Here is a 17052-nt window from a genome sequence, read left to right as displayed (position 1 = left end):
ACACTGATTGACAATAAATTTCACATGCTGTTGTGCAAATGGAATAGACAACAGGTGGAAATTATAGGCAATTAGCAAGACACCCCCAATAAAGGAGTGGTTCTGCAGGTGGGGACCACAGACCACTTCTCAGTTCCTACGCTTCCTGGCTGATGTTTTGGTCACTTTTGAATGCTGGCGGTGCTTTCACTCTAGTGGTAGCAAGAGACAGAGTCTACAACCCACACAAGTGGCTCAGGTAGTGCAGCTCATCCAGGATGGCACATCAATGCGAGCTGTGGCAAGAACGTTTGCTGTGTCTGTCAGCGTAGTGTCCAGAGCATGGAGGCACTACCAGGAGACAGGTCAGTACATCAGGAGACGTGGAGGAGGCCGTAGGAGGGCAACAACCCAGCAGCAGGACCGCTACCTCCGCCTTTGTGCAAGGAGGAGCAGGAGAAGCACTGCCAGAGCCCTGCAAAATGACCTCCAGCAGGCCACAAATGTGCATGTGTCTGCTCAAACGGTCAGAAACAGACTCCATGAGGGTGGTATGAGGGCCCGACGTCCACAGGTGGGGGTTGTGCTTACAGCCCAACACCGTGCAGGACGTTTGGCATTTGCCAGAGAACACCAAGATTGGCAAATTCGCCACTGGCGCCCTGTGCTCTTCACAGATGAAAGCAGGTTCACACTGAGCACGTGACAGACGTGAGAGAGTCTGGAGACGCCATGGAGAACGTTCTGCTGCCTGTAACATCCTCCAGCATGACCGGTTTGGCGGTGGGTCAGTCATGGTGTGGGGTGGCATTTCTTTGGGGGGCCGCACAGCCCTCCATGTGCTCGCCAGAGGTAGCCTGACTGCCATTAGGTACCGAGATGAGATCCTCAGACCCCTTGTGAGACCATATGCTGGTGCGGTTGGCCCTGGGTTCCTCCTAATGCAAGACAATGTTAGACCTCATGTGGCTGGAGTGTGTCAGCAGTTCCTGCAAGAGGAAGGCATTGATGCTATGGACCGGCCCGCCCGTTCCCCAGACCTGAATCCAATTCAGCACATCTGGGACATCATGTCTCGCTCCATCCACCAACGCCACGTTGCACCACAGACTGTCCAGGAGTTGGCGGATGCTTTAGTCCAGGTCTGGGAGGAGATCCCTCAGGAGACCATCCGCCACCTCATCAGGAGCATGCCCAGGCGTTGTAGGGAGGTCATACAGGCCCGTGGAGGTCACACATACTACTGAGCCTCATTTTGACTTGTTTTAAGGACATTACACCAAAGTTGGATCAGCCTGTAGTGTGGTTTTCCACTTTAATTTTGAGTGTGACTCCAAATCCAGACCTCCATGGGTTAATAAATTGGATTTCCATTGATTATTTTTGTGTGATTTTGTTGTCAGCACATTCAACTATGTAAAGAAAAAAGTATTTAAAAAGATTATTTCTTTCATTCAGATCTAGGATGTGTTGTTTAAGTGTTCCCTTTATTTTTTTGAGCAGTATATATATATTTTTTGTGTACATCGATGACAAAAAAATGACAGTTAAATCCATTTTAATCCCACCTTGTAACACAACAAAATGTGGAAAAGGGCAAGGGGTGTGAATACTTTCTGAAGGCACTTACCTGTTTGAGCTGTTAGACAAATTCGATTTGGTTTCTCAAGGGGAGACTGTGCTGTTTTTCCCTCTACCTTTGTCCATTCAGATAGGACAAGTCAAGCCTGATACAGAAGCAATATTTTTTGGTTGTGTATATTTGGTAAATTGACTTATATATTTTGTATGATATGGAGCTCTTACCATTGGATCACCAAGACCTGTAAATAATATCTACACTCTGAGCACTTTTACATGCCTTGCCTTGTGCTGATTTCCTGCCCTTATTACTGACTGCTACAAGGTCCCTATTTTACAATTACGTCATCAAAATAATGAAAAGGGTTGTCTGGTAGCCTCAATAAATAAAGATTTTCAGTCATTGCATGTATAGATAAATTTTGTGACTTCAAAAAACTTTTGACTTGACTTGCTCATAGAATGCATGACTTGGACTTGACCCGTTCTACTTGGGACTCAACTTGAGACTCGGACCTTGTGACTTGACTTGCTTGTAACTCAAGTAATAGTGACTTGGGCCCACCTCTGGTTGTGTCCTGTCCCCACAGACTCCCAAGGCTGCACAGCCTACGACGTGGTCATCAATGAAGAGTTCTTCGAGAAATGCCAGGTGTTTGTGTGTGTGTGTGTGTGTGTGTGTGTGTGTGTGTGTGTGTGTGTGTGTGTGTGTGTGTGTGTGTGTGTGTATCTCCTGTCTGTGTGTTTGTAGAAGGATCCTCTATTCCAGAAGTTTCTGATCGCTGTGTCATTAGAGGGGCCGGAGAACAAATACAACCTGGAGCTCAGCCGAGGTGTGTGTGCCTGTATCTTTAGTGTGTGTGTGTAAGCTTGAATATGGATTTTATTAAAACATTTTTGTGTGTGTGAACATTAATCAGGCATGTGTTCTGTGTGTTCTGCTCCAGATGAGGTAATATTCCTCTGTTTCTCTCCTTACTTCATGTGTATTCCTCTCCTTCCCTCCCAGACTGGAAGGTTCTGAAGAACAGGACGTTTCTGTTCTCTGTGAACGAACAGAATATTCACACCAAGAGCAAACCGGTGATTCAGGAAATTGACCCTAAGTATGTTTTTGTTTGCTCTTTCTTTCTCACTCTTTCTTGTACTCTCACTCACACACACACCACACAAAACTCACTTCTGTTATCAATACTTCACCACTAGAGCATGGTGTAGAGTTAACTACAGTCTGTATGTGGAAGAGTTCAATCTTCTCTCTCGCCCCCCCCCCCCCTTCAATCTCTCTTTCGCTCTCTCTCTCCACAGGGATACTCACACACCTCCAGAACCAGCCAAACGGTAGGTCTGTCTGAGTTGCCCACTGTGGATTTGATTGTCACATTCCAAACTGGAACATATTAATTTTCTCCTTCTTTCTCACTCTTGCTCTAACCCACCTCTCTCTTCCTCTCCATCTCATCTTGTCTCCTCTCTTATCTCCATCCATCTCCAGGCCAGTTCTGTCTGCTAGTGGAACCCCCTATAGGTGATCCAGAGATTCTGATAGCAGAGATACAGCTGCCTGGAGTGGTGAGACACAAGCCCAGTCCTAAACACATCCCTCTCCCCCTATACTCTGTGTTTAAAAACCTCTTAAGGATCAGGCCTTTCTTTTCAATTTCTGCCTAAAATGACATACCCAAATCTAACTGCCTGTAGCTCAGGACCTGAAGCAAGGATATGCATATTATTGATACCATTTGAAAGGAAACACTTTGAAGTTTGTGGAAATGTAAAATGAATGAAGGAGAACATAACACAATAGATCTGGTAAAAGATAATACAAAGAAAATAATATGTTTTCTATTTCATTTTTGTTGCACCAACTTTTACGTGAAAAAGAAAAGCCCCACATTCAGCTAAGAAGCTGGAGGTAATTTAGATGGTGTCCCAAGTGGGCAACTGTGTATGTGCAAAGTTTCAGACTGATAACTTCAAGAATGAGCAAGCTACATGACATTTAGTATGAAGTCCCCCAAAGCCAATTCTTCCTTTCAGTTCTCTGCTGCCAATGACTGGAATGAACTGCAAAAATCTCTGAAGCTGGAGACTCTTACCTCCCTTACTAGTTTTCAGCACCAGCTGTCAGAGCAGCTCACAGATCACTGCACCTGTACATAGCTCATCTGTAAATAGCCCATCCAATCTACCTCATCCCCATACTGTATTTATTTATTTTGCTTCTTTGCACCCCAGTATCTCTACTTGCACATTCATCTTCTGCACATCCTACCATTCCAGTGTTTAATTGCTATATTGTATTTACTTTGCCACCATGGCCTATTTGTTGCCTTTACCTCTCTTATCCTACCTCATTTGCACATGCTGTATATAGATTTTTCTACTGTATTTGTCACGACTTCTGCCGAAGTCGATGCCTCTCCTTGTTACGGCGGTGCTCAGCGGTCGACGTCACCAGTCTTCTAGCCAACATTGATCCATTTTTCATTTTCTATTGGTTTTGTATTGGTTTTGTCTACACACCTGGTTCCAATCCCATTCATTACATGTTGTGTATTTAACCCTCTGTTTCCCCTCATGTCCTTGTCAGAGATTGTTTGTTCGTATTGCTCGTGTATTATGGATTGGTGCGCGACGGGTTCTTGTACCCACTTTTATTTATTATTTACTTTGGTTTTGTTAAACGTTATTAAACTACTCCATTTATACCAAGTTCGAATCTCCTGCGCCTATCTTCACTGCAACCTAAACACACGACATTACAGAATCTCTGACCCAATTATGGAGTCAGCAGGAGAGGGTACCCCGGCCATGGAGGTGGAGGAGCACGTCCAGGAGCATACGGAGAGGCTTTACCATCTGGGCGCCGCCATGGATCGCGTTGTCCAGAATATGGACCGCTGGGAGAGACAGGGAGTTCTTCCAGCGCATCCACCAGCACAACCGGGGTCTATCCTGAGCACCCCTTTCCCACCTGAACCCAGTGGGATCCGTCTCTCCATGCCACAGGGATATGACGGAGGTGCTGCCAACTGCCAGGGTTTCCTCCTCCAATTAAACCTTTATCTGGCCACGTCCACCCAGCTCCATCGGACCATGAGAAGAGTTTCGCCCTCGTCTCGTGCCTCACCGGGAAAGCCCTGGAGTGGGCCAGCATCGTGTATGGAGAGAAAGATGCGGTGTTGGACCATTTTGAGGAGTTCACCCACTGTTTCCGGGCGCCTCTACCATCTGAGGCAGGAGATGAGGAGAGCCCAGGAGTTTGCCCTGGAGTTTAGGACCCTGGCTGCCGGCGCGGGATGGAACAACAGGGCCCTGATTGACCATTACCGCAGCAGTCTGCGCGAGGACGTCGTGTACCCACTTTTATTTATTATATACTTTGGTTTTGGAGTTTTGTTAAACGTTATTAAACTACTCCATTTATACCAAGTTCGATTCTCTTGCGCCTGACTTCCCTGCCACCTACACACACGACATTACAGTATTATTGATTGTATGTTTGTTTATTCCATGTGTAACTCTATGTTGTTGTATGTGTCGAACTGCTTTGCTTTATCTTGGCCAGGTCGCAGTTGCAAATGAGAACTTGTTCTCAACTAGCCTACCTGGTTAAATAAAGGTAAAATAAAATAAAAAGTCACCCAGGTGCCCCTCACGATTTGCCCAAATGTACCCAAGTGGCCGAATTGGTAAATAGATACATTTTCAAGAACATAACTATAGAAAACATACAAAAATGCTATGTTAATAAAAAATACAAGTTTACACACTCCCAGGAATGTCATACATGATGGATCATTAGCTTCCCTACATAAAATGTACTAACAGGAGACGTGACAAGAATGCTGATCCAATGTCTCCAAACACAGAAGTGAAATATTTAAGATAAGGGTCAAGTTAGCAGCCAACACTGATCTAATGTCATAAGTGAACACACCACAAACCACACACAAAGTAACATTTACACACTATTTAGAGCACCTTGAGTCCTCTACACAAGATTGTGCTGCTGGTCCCAAGTCTCTTTATTTTATTAGCCAAGTCAGTACAAATTCTTATTTACAATGACGGCCTACCCCGGACGATGCTGGGCCGATTGTGCGCTGCCCTATGGGACTCCCAATCACGACCGGATGTGATGCAGCCTGGATTTGAAACAAGGTACTGCAGTGTGTTAGACCACTGCGCCACCCAGGAGCCCGATGTGTATTGTATGTTGACTTTAACATGATATGGCTTTCGAGTACCTTGTTTAGTATTCATGCACATATTTCATTCGGGATTTTATATATATATAAATATAAAAAAAACGTATTTCACCAACCAGTCAAAGGTCACGTCCTCTCCTTTAGCTGTTGAATCTAAACTATATTCACGAACTTAGTCCATGACACTTTCCTGGTAGATTTCTGCTATAATATCGTCCAAAATCTGTATACCTGGACTTTGATTTAGCTTTTCCAGTATTAGTAGCTATATTGTAAGTTGTTTCGAAACACATACCCTTGTAAAGCACTGGCTATCTAGCTAGCTATGTTTCAAAACGATAGATGGTCATTCGACCAAGATACAGTCAGTCACGGGTGTCGTAGGGTGTAGACCAAAACGCAGCGGGAAAATGTATACTCATCTTCTTTTTATTGAGGACAAAGAAGGAAAACCAAAACAAACACGTATACAAAAACACAACGACGATTAACAGTCCTGTAAGGCATGAAGCTATACACGGAAACAATCTCCCACAAAATCCCATGACAAACATACTCCTAAATATAGGACCTTCAATCAGAGGCTACGATAGACAGCTGCCTCCAATTGAAGGCCCCAATCCCCATTACCAAAACATAGAAATACAAACACCTAGACAGAACATAGAAATAAACTAACATAGAACGATTACCCAAAAACCCCGGAATACATAAATCAAATACCCCTCTACATAAACAACCACCCCGAACCATATAAACCAAATACCCCCTCTACATGAACACATACACAAACACACCCTGAACCACATAAAACAAATACCCCCTGCCACGTCCTGACCAAACTATAAGAACAAATAACCCATTTTACTGGTCTGGACGTGACACAGTCAATCAAGTGATGTCATGTCTTCCTGGCTAAAATTGGCTTGCCATAGGATATACTGAATGCAGAATGATATAGCAAAGGCTGGTTACTTTTAGTTAAGAGCGTCTGAGGTATAAATACAAACCTAATTTGACTGGTTGAAACAAAGTTTTGCGTTCGATTTTCACAGATGTCTTTCTTTGCAAGTTCAACGAGTGGAAATTCAAAATCAATCGTGCAAACTACATGGATATTTTTAGGAAATTAAAAAGGATTTTATCAAACAAAACTATACTAAATTTTATCACTGGGACCCTTAAGATGACAAATCTGAGCAAGATTTCAGAACGTAAAGTACATTATTTACCTTCAGATGTGAATGTATCAAACATGTCGCCGTGATAAGTGTTTTGTGTTGTGCTAGCTCCTCAAACAATAGCATGGTATTTTTTTCACTGTAATAGCTACTGTAAATTGGACAATGCAGTTAGATTAACAAGAGTGTAAGCTTTCTGCCCATATAAGACACTTATATGTACCGGGAAATTGGTTGTTGTTTACAGCAACGTTCTAGTCACATTATGCATATTGAGCAACAGCTGTCCCGTAGACGGGACACCGATCCAGAACAAGAGACACAAGCCCAGTCCTAAACACATCCCTCTCCCCCTATACTCTGTGTTTAATCTCTTCCTCTATAGCAGGGGTATCAGTCATTTTGCTCCAGGGGAAGCATTCGGAGGGCCGCACAAAAAATCTGTTGTATTTCCTCACAGTCAAAATTTGTAAAAAATAGTCCTCTATCCATCGTTTGGGGGAATTTTCGATTCTCCCAGACTTTCTAGTGATTATTAGCGAGCTGGACACAGTCAAGAAACCATATGAATGTAGGTCCATTATTTAGTCATTTTAAAGTATATTGCGTTTTTAGTTTTATTTAACTCAAACCACCCTGGGGCCGGATTATTCCCCCTCTCAAGCCATATCATATCATTATAATTTAGAGTTTCGACACCCCTTCCCTATAGACTATGTCCTGAACCCATCCTTCACCACCTATGCTCAAACTGTTTCCTTACCCTATATCTATATACTTTGTTGTGAACCCATTCATAATTCCATATACTCAATGTGTTAAACTGCTTACTCACTCCCTTCCTATACTCTATGCCAGTATTCTTCTTAGCTGGTCCTGGGGACCCACAAGATGTGCTGGGGTTTGTTCCAGCCCAGCACCAACACACCTTTTTAAAATATTTATCCAATCAACATAAGTGGCAGTGATTTAATAGGGCCCAGAGTTTTTTTCTGGTCAACTTTGGATGCGTGTTACAATATTAATACGAATATCAGCAACATTCTCTTGTCCTCTCTCCTTCACTCCCTCCCTCCTCCTCTTTCCAGGCCTCCTCTTTCTCCCTTTTTCTGGACCTTGGGGAGGACAGGCTGGTCCTGAATGCCCGGCCCTCCCTTTCATCTGGACTGTTTCATCCCCTTCATTGACCAGGAGGGCAGCGTAACACAGTAGAACACCAACACATAGGTACACACACACACACACATTCTTAAACACAGTACAGCTATTCACTGACACATGATGTCTGATATTTTTTCTCCTCTCTCGCTCTATCTCCCTCCCCTTTCTCTCTCCACAAATTCTCACGGTGACAATGCAAGTGGTGTGGTGTCTTCATGGAGAAACAGAATGTCAGATATTGATATCTATTTGTTGTATATGAAAATAAAACTGTTATTATCACGGTCTGTGAGTGCTAAAGTTCAAATCACTTCAGTTCATCTTTGATAAATGAAGAGTTATCACACTAAACATTAGCCATGCATTCTCATTATCACACCAGCCACATTTAGCCATAACAATCAGTTAATCAACATGTATCCCAACAATACCCCATTCAACTCTCTTTAATATGGGTTTTAGTTGTTTTACTACGTTTCCCGGAGTCCCTCTATCAACGGAAGACCCTATTTGTGGAAAGAGAGGGAAGAAAATACTCATCCCACCTATTGCTGGGCATTTATTTCTGGCCCTGGTATGCTCCTCTCATCCCTCTTTTGTCTCCCCTTTCTCTCTCTCTCCCCTTTCGCTCTCTGTGTGTCTGTGTCTCTCTCTCTCTCCACCTGCCCCTCTTGTTCAGTGAGGTCATTCACTAATTCTCTTAATCCCAGGAGGTGGTTGTATTTCTCTCCCAAAATTCTCTCCCAAAATTCTATAATTTCAATTTTTCAACCATAGGACTATTTTAAACCATTTGAAAGATAAGACTCTTGTTAATCCAACCACATTGTCCGATTTCAAAAAGGCTTTACAGCGAAAGCAAAACATTAGATTATGTCAGGAGAGTACACAGCCAAAAATAATCACACAGCCATTTTCAAAGCAAGCATATATGTCACAAAAACCCAAAACACAGCTAAATGCAGCACTAACCTTTGATGATCTTCATCAGATGACACACCTAGGACATTATGTTATACAATACATGCATGTTGTGTTCAATCAAGTTCATATCTATATCAAAAACAACTTTTTATATTAGCATCTCCAATCTCTCTCTCACCAGGCAGTCACTGACAAACTGTGCTCCTGTTATCTGCCCAGAGACAGGAGACACATCAATCCGGTTTCTGAAGGCTTTAGAGAGACAATGGAAGCCTTAGAAAGTGTCACGTAACAGCTCAGATACTGTAGTTTTGATAGAAAAGCAACAGAAGGACTACAAATTTGCAGAAAGGCCACTTCCTGCTTGGAATCTTCTCAGGTTTTTGCCTGCCATATGATTTCTGTTATACTCACAGACACCTTTCAAACAGTTTTAGAAACTTTAGAGTGTTTTCTATCCAAATCTACTAATAACATGCATATTCTCGTTTCTGGGCAAGAGTAGTAACCAGTTTAAATGGGGTACGTTTTTTATCAGTGAAAATACTGCCCCCATCCCAGACAGGTTAGAGTACATTTTAACACTACCTCAAATGACATATGGGCCCACTCTACAGAGTGTAAAAAGTACTCTGATTATAGTGTTACAATTTGCATGTTAATTACACACTTGGTAGTGTAACACTGCATTACACTTGCCAGTATTACTCAAATGTGGGGTAATTAACACTCAGTGTTAATCTAGAGTTAGTGTTAAATTCTTGTTGAAACCTTTCTATTTAAAGGCCTATGGCTTTCACCAAATTAGTACCTAGGTGAATATTTTACAAATTAAACTTTTTGACTTTACATTACATATATTATAAGGCCTTACTTTGATGGCCTAAATCATATTATGCTGGCTGGCAAAGTAATGTGTAATTCCTATTTGGAATCCAGACAAAGTTAGGATATCCTACAGTTGGAATTTTTATTAACCTGCATTCGGAATGACTGTCAGGGTTAGGAAGCTTGATTTTTCTTTTTAAAAGACTACGTAAACCATTTAAACCAGAACAACCATTTCAGTAACAAGTGCAATAAATCCTACTAACTGACTGGATTTGTTTAGAAAAATGTTATTTATATTTGTCCAGCATAAGATTATTCAATGTACATGCAAAAACACAGATATTAAAAACAATCCTAAAAAAGCTACCTGCAGTAGAGCATGCTGGGAAATATGATAATGATGGTGGTGGTCTTGATGGGACTGTTTTAATTTTGGCTATCAACACCAACGCAGGAGATTATTTTGCACCACTGAGTGTTAATTTCACTCTTATAGAGTGAATCAATGCTAGAAATGTTACACTGAAAAATGAACACTAGCCAATTTGCTGTGTACCATCAAGTTTACTCTACATCACAGCAAAGTCATCTATTGGTCTATTGTTCAAGATGACAAATAGGAATGGGAAATAGAGGAGAGAAATAAAGAAGGGGAACTGAAGAAGTGCTAGAAACTGTATCCTCATTGTGTTTAGGGCCGTAACATTCTCACCTGTTCACGCTGTCAATCTCTGCTTGTCAGCAAGGAAGATGTCAGCACCCTGGGACAATTTATAGCAGAAATCCCCATGGTCCAACACACACAATCCCCTTGTGTGTGTCTTTCTCTATGTTGTGTGAACACCCATTATTTTCTTATATATAGATTTTTATTGGAAATATGAAGGCATACAATTTACAATTTGTGGTATAACTACAAACATATCATTTTGTAATTGGAACAAGACCCCCACCCCACCCTCCCCCCCAACAAAGTGAAAACAAACAAAAGGAGCCCCCAAAAAACAAAGACATAATATTAAAACACATCACAATATATTGTCCCCTCCCTTCCCCTGTCGGCCAAAATTCTTACTCCTGACCAACAGAGTGTAATTGTTTAAAAAAAGGAAAGTAAAGGTCGCCATCTAAGGAAAAAGTTATCAGTACATGCTCTGTGTATTACATTTTTTCTAAATTGAGAAAATACATTAGGTCTTTCAACCAGGCTGATGCAGTGGATGGTTTGGAGGACATCAAGTGAAGTAAGATCTGTCGGTGGGCTACAGTATGCTACAACATCTGCTTTAGTTTTGGTGAGACTGCAGCACAGATGGAACTCCAAATGTAGCTATCAAAGGACAAGGCAACAGGTCAAGACCAATAACTTTAGAGAGGGTAGCAAAAAAGGATGACCAATACTCATGAGACACTCATGACCAAACAAAGGAGTGTGATACAACATACAAACAGTTGAAGTCGGAAATTTACATACACCTTAGCCAAATACATTTAAACTCAGTTTTTCACAATTCCTGATTTATATCAGCTTGTATTTCTTTCATCACATTCCCAGTGGGTCAGAAGTTTACATACGCTCAATTTGTATTTCATAGCATTGCCTTTAAATTGTTTAACTTGGGTCAAAAGTTTCGGGTAGCCTTCCACAAGCTTCCCACAATAAGTTGGGTGAATTTTGGCCCATTCCTCCTGACAGAGCTGGTGTAACTGAGTCAGGTTTGTAGGCCTCCTTGCTTGCACACACTTTTCAGTTCTGCCCACAAATTTTCTATAGGATTGAGGTCAGGGCTTTGTGATGGCTACTCCAATACCTTGACTTAGTTGTCCTTAAGCCATTTTGCCACAACTTTGGAAGTATGCTTGGGGTCATTGTCCATTTGGAAGACCCATTTGCGACCAAGCTTTAACTTCCTGACTGATGTCTTGAGATGTTGCTTCAATATATCCACATAATTTTCCTACCTCATGATGCCATCTATTTTGTGAAGTGCACCAGGGTTTTGCCACCAAGTACTAAGTCATGTTTTGCAGAGGGGTGAAATACTTATTTCCCTCATTAAAATGCAAATCAATTTATAACATTTTTGACATTCGTTTTTCTGAATTTTTTTGTTGTTATTCTGTCTCTCACTGTTCAAATAAACCTACCATTAAAATTATAGACTGATCATTTCTTTGTCAGTGGGCAAACGTACAAAATCAGCAGGGGATCAAATACTTTTTTCCCTCACCATATTAGCCACACACTCTCCATCTCACTTTTCACTCTCCATCTCCCTCCATTCCTTTAATATTCTATCTCTTTAATCATCATTCTAATGTCTCTCTCCATCCCCTTATCTCATATTTGTGTATTTTTCTTCTCCACACTTTGTCTTAGTTTTTTCCCTGTCTACCACACTGCCCTGGTTTCATCAGTGCCCCATGTCCCTTATCTTGTCCTCTGAACTGCTCTCTGACTTTTTCTCTCTCCATTTGCCCCCCCCTCTCTCTTTCTCGCTCTCTCCAGAGGAGGCTGAGGAGGAGCAGGAGGCGGAGCCAGAGGAGGAGCCAGAAGAAGAATCGCAGGAGGAGGATGGAGGAGGTGAGACTAGTTGTCTCAAATGACACCCTGTATGTACAATAACACTGCACTACTTTTGGCTGTGTCTCAAATGACAACCTATATCCCCCACAACACAACACTACTTTAGACTGTCTGTGTCCCAAATTACACCTTATATCCCCTACAACACTACTACTTTAACTTAACAATGGCTGTCTCAAATTACACCCTTTATCCTGTATAACACTACACCACTTTAGACTGGAACCATGTGCCTTTCTCCATGTGACTATGGCTAAAGGTAGTGCATTAATGCTATTTGGGTTCTTAATTGGATTTATTCCCCCAAAAATTATTTTCTTGTTGTTTTTATATAAACTCAGCATAAAAAGAAACATCCCTTTTCAGGACCCTGTCTTTCAAAGATAATTCTTAAAATCCAAATAACTTCACAGATCTTCATTGTAAAGGATTTAAACACTGTTTCCCATGCTTGTTCAATGAACCATAAACAATTAATGAACATGCTTTTGTGGAATGGTCGTTAAGACATTAACAGCTTACAGATGGTAGGCAATTAAGGTAACAGTTATGAAAACTTAGGACACTAAAGAGTGTGAAAAACCCAGCAGCTTTGCAGTTCTTGACACACTCAAATCTGTGCGCCTAGCACCTACTACCATACCCCATTCAAAGGCACTTCAATATTTTGTCTTACCCATTCACCCTCTGAATGGCACACATACACAATCCACGTCTCAATTGTCTCAAGGCTTAAAAATCCTTATTTAACCTGTATCCTCCCCTTTATCTACACTGCTTGAAGTGGATTTAACAAGTGACATCAATAAGAGATCACCTGTATTCAACTGGTCAGTCTATGTCACGGAAAGAGCAGGGGTTCCTAATGTTTTGTACACTTAGTGTATATCCTCATATGTAGAACATTTGCAATTACTTCTTGCATGTACATGTGTGAACATGTGTTTTCATAATTATGAAAGCTTGTACAGTACAATTCTTAGAAAACTACATTTCCCTCTAGTAGCTGTTGGGGTCACACAGTTGTAGTCAATGATGTGGCCTAGCCCTCTGTGCATGATGGGAAATGTGAGTTTTCCTAAGCTTGTCGGCACCACTGCATTAAACTTACTCTCTCTTCAATCGTTCCATATCTGTCTTCTTGCACCTCCCTCCTTCCCTGTTTTTCCTATTTGCACTTGTCTTTAACTCCTTTCTTCTTTTATTAATTTTCTTCTTCAATCTTTTATCCCATCTCTATTTTTCTCTCACCATTCCCCCCCCCCTCTCTCTCTCTCTCTCTCTCTCTCTCTCTCTCTCGCTCTCATTATCTACTGTATATCTCGCTCTCTTTTCTCTCTCTCTCTCTCTCTCTCTCTCTCTCTCAATATCTACTGTATATCGCTCTCTCTTTTTAGAAAAAAAATAATGGCCGCATCCACAAAGCTGTACTGTTGCTGTAGCTGCACACACTGACACTTCATTGATGATGATGGTGATGATGATGATGATAGTGCATGTTGTTGCTCCTGTTGTACTCTGGAGGTCAAATACTAACGTCAGATCTGTAGGCATAACTCAAATATTTTTTGGTACATCCTCTTGATATCAACTTATGATTCACGCAAAACATATTGTCTTGTCTTTTTGTCCTGTTTTTGAGAATTGTGTCCTCTATTTTATTCAGGACGGTCTTTAGAATGAGAACAAGAATATATGTTTCTGTGCTTTCATGTGTTAATACTTCTCTCTCTCTCTCTCTATACAGAGGAGAAACTCCCATTACCCAAGTATGTTCACTTTTCTGTGTGGCAATTTTGCTTTGTGTGCATGTATGACAAATAAGTCAAAACATTTATTTCTCTGTTCATCCTCTATTTCACTTATTTTCTCTCATCCCTTCTCCTCTCTCTCTCTCTCTCTAAGGCCCATGGTGCCCCAGCTAGCCCCTCCCAAGATTCCAGAGGGGGATAGGGTGGACTTTGATGTGAGTGATGCCATCTCATATCAAGGAATTGGCCCACTATCTGATTGGCCGTTCCCCTTCCATTTCAAATTCACTACTGAACATTAATATAGATGCTTGTAGCTCCGCTTTACACCACATCTCTGAATAATAATCTATTTAATCTCAATCCTCTCTCTTTCCCTCTCTCATTCTCTCAGGACATCCACAGGAAGAGGATGGAGAAGGACCTCCTGGAGTTGCAGAGTCTGATTGATGTCCACTTTGACCAGAGGAAGAAGGAGGAGGAGGAGCTCATTGGGCTGAAGGACAGAATTGTGAGTCAACTCCCTGTTTACTTCATGTTGAAGTGTTGAAATAGAACAGAGGAAGTATAACCTTAACTACCTGAACTTGTCCAATAACAATGTTTTTTTTTTACGGTTCGTCCCAACAGAACACGATCCTGGTCAAGGAGCGCACAAGTTCATGATCAAAAACGTTGATATGAAAAAGTCCAAGTCCTTTCCTCTCATCCTTTCCCTCTCTCATTCCCACAGGAGAAGCGTCGGTTTGAGAGGGCAGAGGTGCAGCGAGTTCGAGCGGAGAAGGAGCGGGACCGGCAGAACAGGATTGCGGTAGTCCAAAACACACCGTTGTGATACACCAGGGTTGTGGTAGGGTCAACTTCACAACCCTGTGGTGGTAGAGACAAATAGACACCACTGTGGTACCCCAGGGTCGCGGTAGGCCTGAATATACACCTGTCACAACTGTCGGAAGGATTGGACCAAGGCGCAGCGTGTAAAGTGCTCATCTTCTTTTATTAACGTGAACACTTAACCAAAAAATAAACAATATGACAAAACATTTCCGTAAGGTGCACAGACTATACGGGAAACAACCACCCACAACCCACAGGAAAAAACAGGCTGACTAAATATGGCTTCCAATCAGAGACAACGAAAGACACCTGCCTCTGATTGGAAACCATACTCGGCCACACATAGAAAAAGAACATAGAAAATGAAAATAGAACAAATCCCCATGAAACAAACCAACCCCAAAACACGCCAAAAACAACAACCCCTGCCACGCCCTGACCATACTACAATTATAAATGACCCCTTTTATTGGTCAAAACGTGACAACACCCCTCTTGTACCTCGGGATTGTGGTATGGCCGGGTACACACCTGTGGTACCCCTGGTTTTAAGCAACAGATAGACTTGTGTCGTGTTAAGAATGTATTTTTCCTTTCTAACTTTATCATTCTCTCATGCTCAGGAAGAACGGCAGAGAAAGGAAGATGAGGAGGCTAAAAAGAAGAACGATGATGAGGCCAAGAAGAAGAAGGTTCTTTCCAACATGGGGGCCAACTTTGGGGGCTTCCTGCAAAAGGTACTTATGTCCACTGTCATTCGCTTGTTAGCTTTAGGAACAGATTTTTGGATTCATACAGTAAATGTGTTTTATGAAGATAAATATCTATTTTGTTGGTCAACTTACAGTTGCGGGCCAAATGTTCTGTCATACTGTTTTAAACATAGAAATAGAATCACAACATTCTATATGGTTTTAAGTTTGTGACTTAAAACCATATAGATGTGTTTGACATATGTTTCAGGTGGAGCATCGGGGGAGGGGGAAGCGTCTAACGGGGAGAGAGATCAAGAAGAAGACCTTGGCTGAGAGACGACCCACACTGGAGATCGACAACCTGAGAGAGGACGCCCTGAAGTGAGTCCCGGCCGATCACACACGCCTCCCCAAGCCAAATACACATGGGCCAAAATCTTCCTCACACCACCACATCAGAGTTTTCTACAATTCATGTCCAAAGCCCACACACCTGGCTGCCAACTGTGTTGCTATGGTTACCAGCTGACTCCATAGTCAAGACTGTTGAGGGCTTCTTGATTGAAAATGAAAGACTAAAGCTACATACAAGCTACCACCTTCTCTTGGTCTCCCAGGCAACGAGCTCAGGAGATGTGGAACTGGATCTACACACTGGAGTCGAATAAGTTTGACTTCATTGATCACATGAAGAAACAGAAATATCAGGTGGGAAGACCTGGACACATGTACCAAAGGCAGAATCCATAGATGTTTAGGCTTGTGTGTGAGCGACCGTGTACGACTGTTGTGTAGTATTCGTGAAATCACTGATGCAATGTGATCTCTTGTATAATTTTTTTGTGTGCAGATTATCGTTCTCTTGAATAGAATCACGAGTGCCCAGAAATTGTAAGTACAGTAACTCTATTTTTGATTTCTTTATATGAACTTTTTAGACACTTTTTTCAGTAACGTGTTTGTATGACACAGTAACCTGTGTTTGCATTTATCTACAAGTAATTGTTTCTGAATTTAGCTCTCTTTCTCCCTATCTCTCTCCCCTGTAGTAAAAAGGTCCATGGTAAGGGGAAGGTTGGCGGTCGGTGGAAGTAAAGAAGCTCCCGCTCTCATAGGGCCGAAGGGAGAAGACAACTTTGGAGGGAACAAGAAAGGAGGGAGATCCCACCATCCCCTCTTTCCTCTCTTATTGTGGCCACCCTCTTCTTTTGCATGTCCTAATGTGTTATTGAAAAATACAAGTTATAATAATGTAATGCAATATTATTCAAGTTATAATAATGTATTGATAATAAAACTGTGTACACTCGC

At 41.9% G+C, this 17052-nt stretch overlaps 1 protein-coding gene and 1 long non-coding RNA gene across 2 annotated transcripts in view; both read left to right on the top strand.

The window, feature by feature from the left end:
• LOC115192086 (uncharacterized) overlaps positions 1-8403 on the top strand; it is a 35437-nt gene extending 27034 nt beyond the window's left edge. Inside the window, exons 3-7 of the long non-coding RNA XR_003877872.1 lie at positions 2151-2393; positions 2570-2666; positions 2869-2901; positions 3056-3132; positions 8044-8403. This is a non-coding gene — a long non-coding RNA (uncharacterized LOC115192086). The remainder of the gene's footprint in view (positions 1-2150; positions 2394-2569; positions 2667-2868; positions 2902-3055; positions 3133-8043) is intronic.
• A 1626-nt stretch (positions 8404-10029) lies between these two features.
• LOC115191624 (troponin T, slow skeletal muscle-like) lies at positions 10030-17052 on the top strand. Its single transcript, XM_029749412.1, has 11 exons — positions 10030-10041; positions 12383-12455; positions 14206-14227; positions 14364-14424; positions 14604-14720; positions 14943-15020; positions 15670-15783; positions 16010-16122; positions 16359-16449; positions 16592-16632; positions 16791-17052. The coding sequence occupies exons 1-11, from the start codon at positions 10030-10032 to the stop codon at positions 16834-16836; spliced, it is 768 nt and encodes a 255-aa protein (XP_029605272.1). The 3' UTR covers positions 16837-17052.

Source organism: Salmo trutta, chromosome 4 (assembly GCF_901001165.1).
Source record: "Salmo trutta chromosome 4, fSalTru1.1, whole genome shotgun sequence".
Classification (NCBI taxonomy): domain Eukaryota; kingdom Metazoa; phylum Chordata; class Actinopteri; order Salmoniformes; family Salmonidae; genus Salmo; species Salmo trutta.
Note: the sequence above shows the minus strand (reverse complement) of the source record. Positions and strands in the feature narration are given on the sequence as shown.

Coding starts and splice junctions, on each gene's coding strand:
- LOC115191624 (XM_029749412.1), top strand. Junction 14,425..14,603: donor GGGATAGGGTGGACTTTGAT/GTGAGTGATGCC, acceptor TCATTCTCTCAG/GACATCCACAGGAAGAGGAT. Junction 14,721..14,942: donor TTGGGCTGAAGGACAGAATT/GTGAGTCAACTC, acceptor TCATTCCCACAG/GAGAAGCGTCGGTTTGAGAG.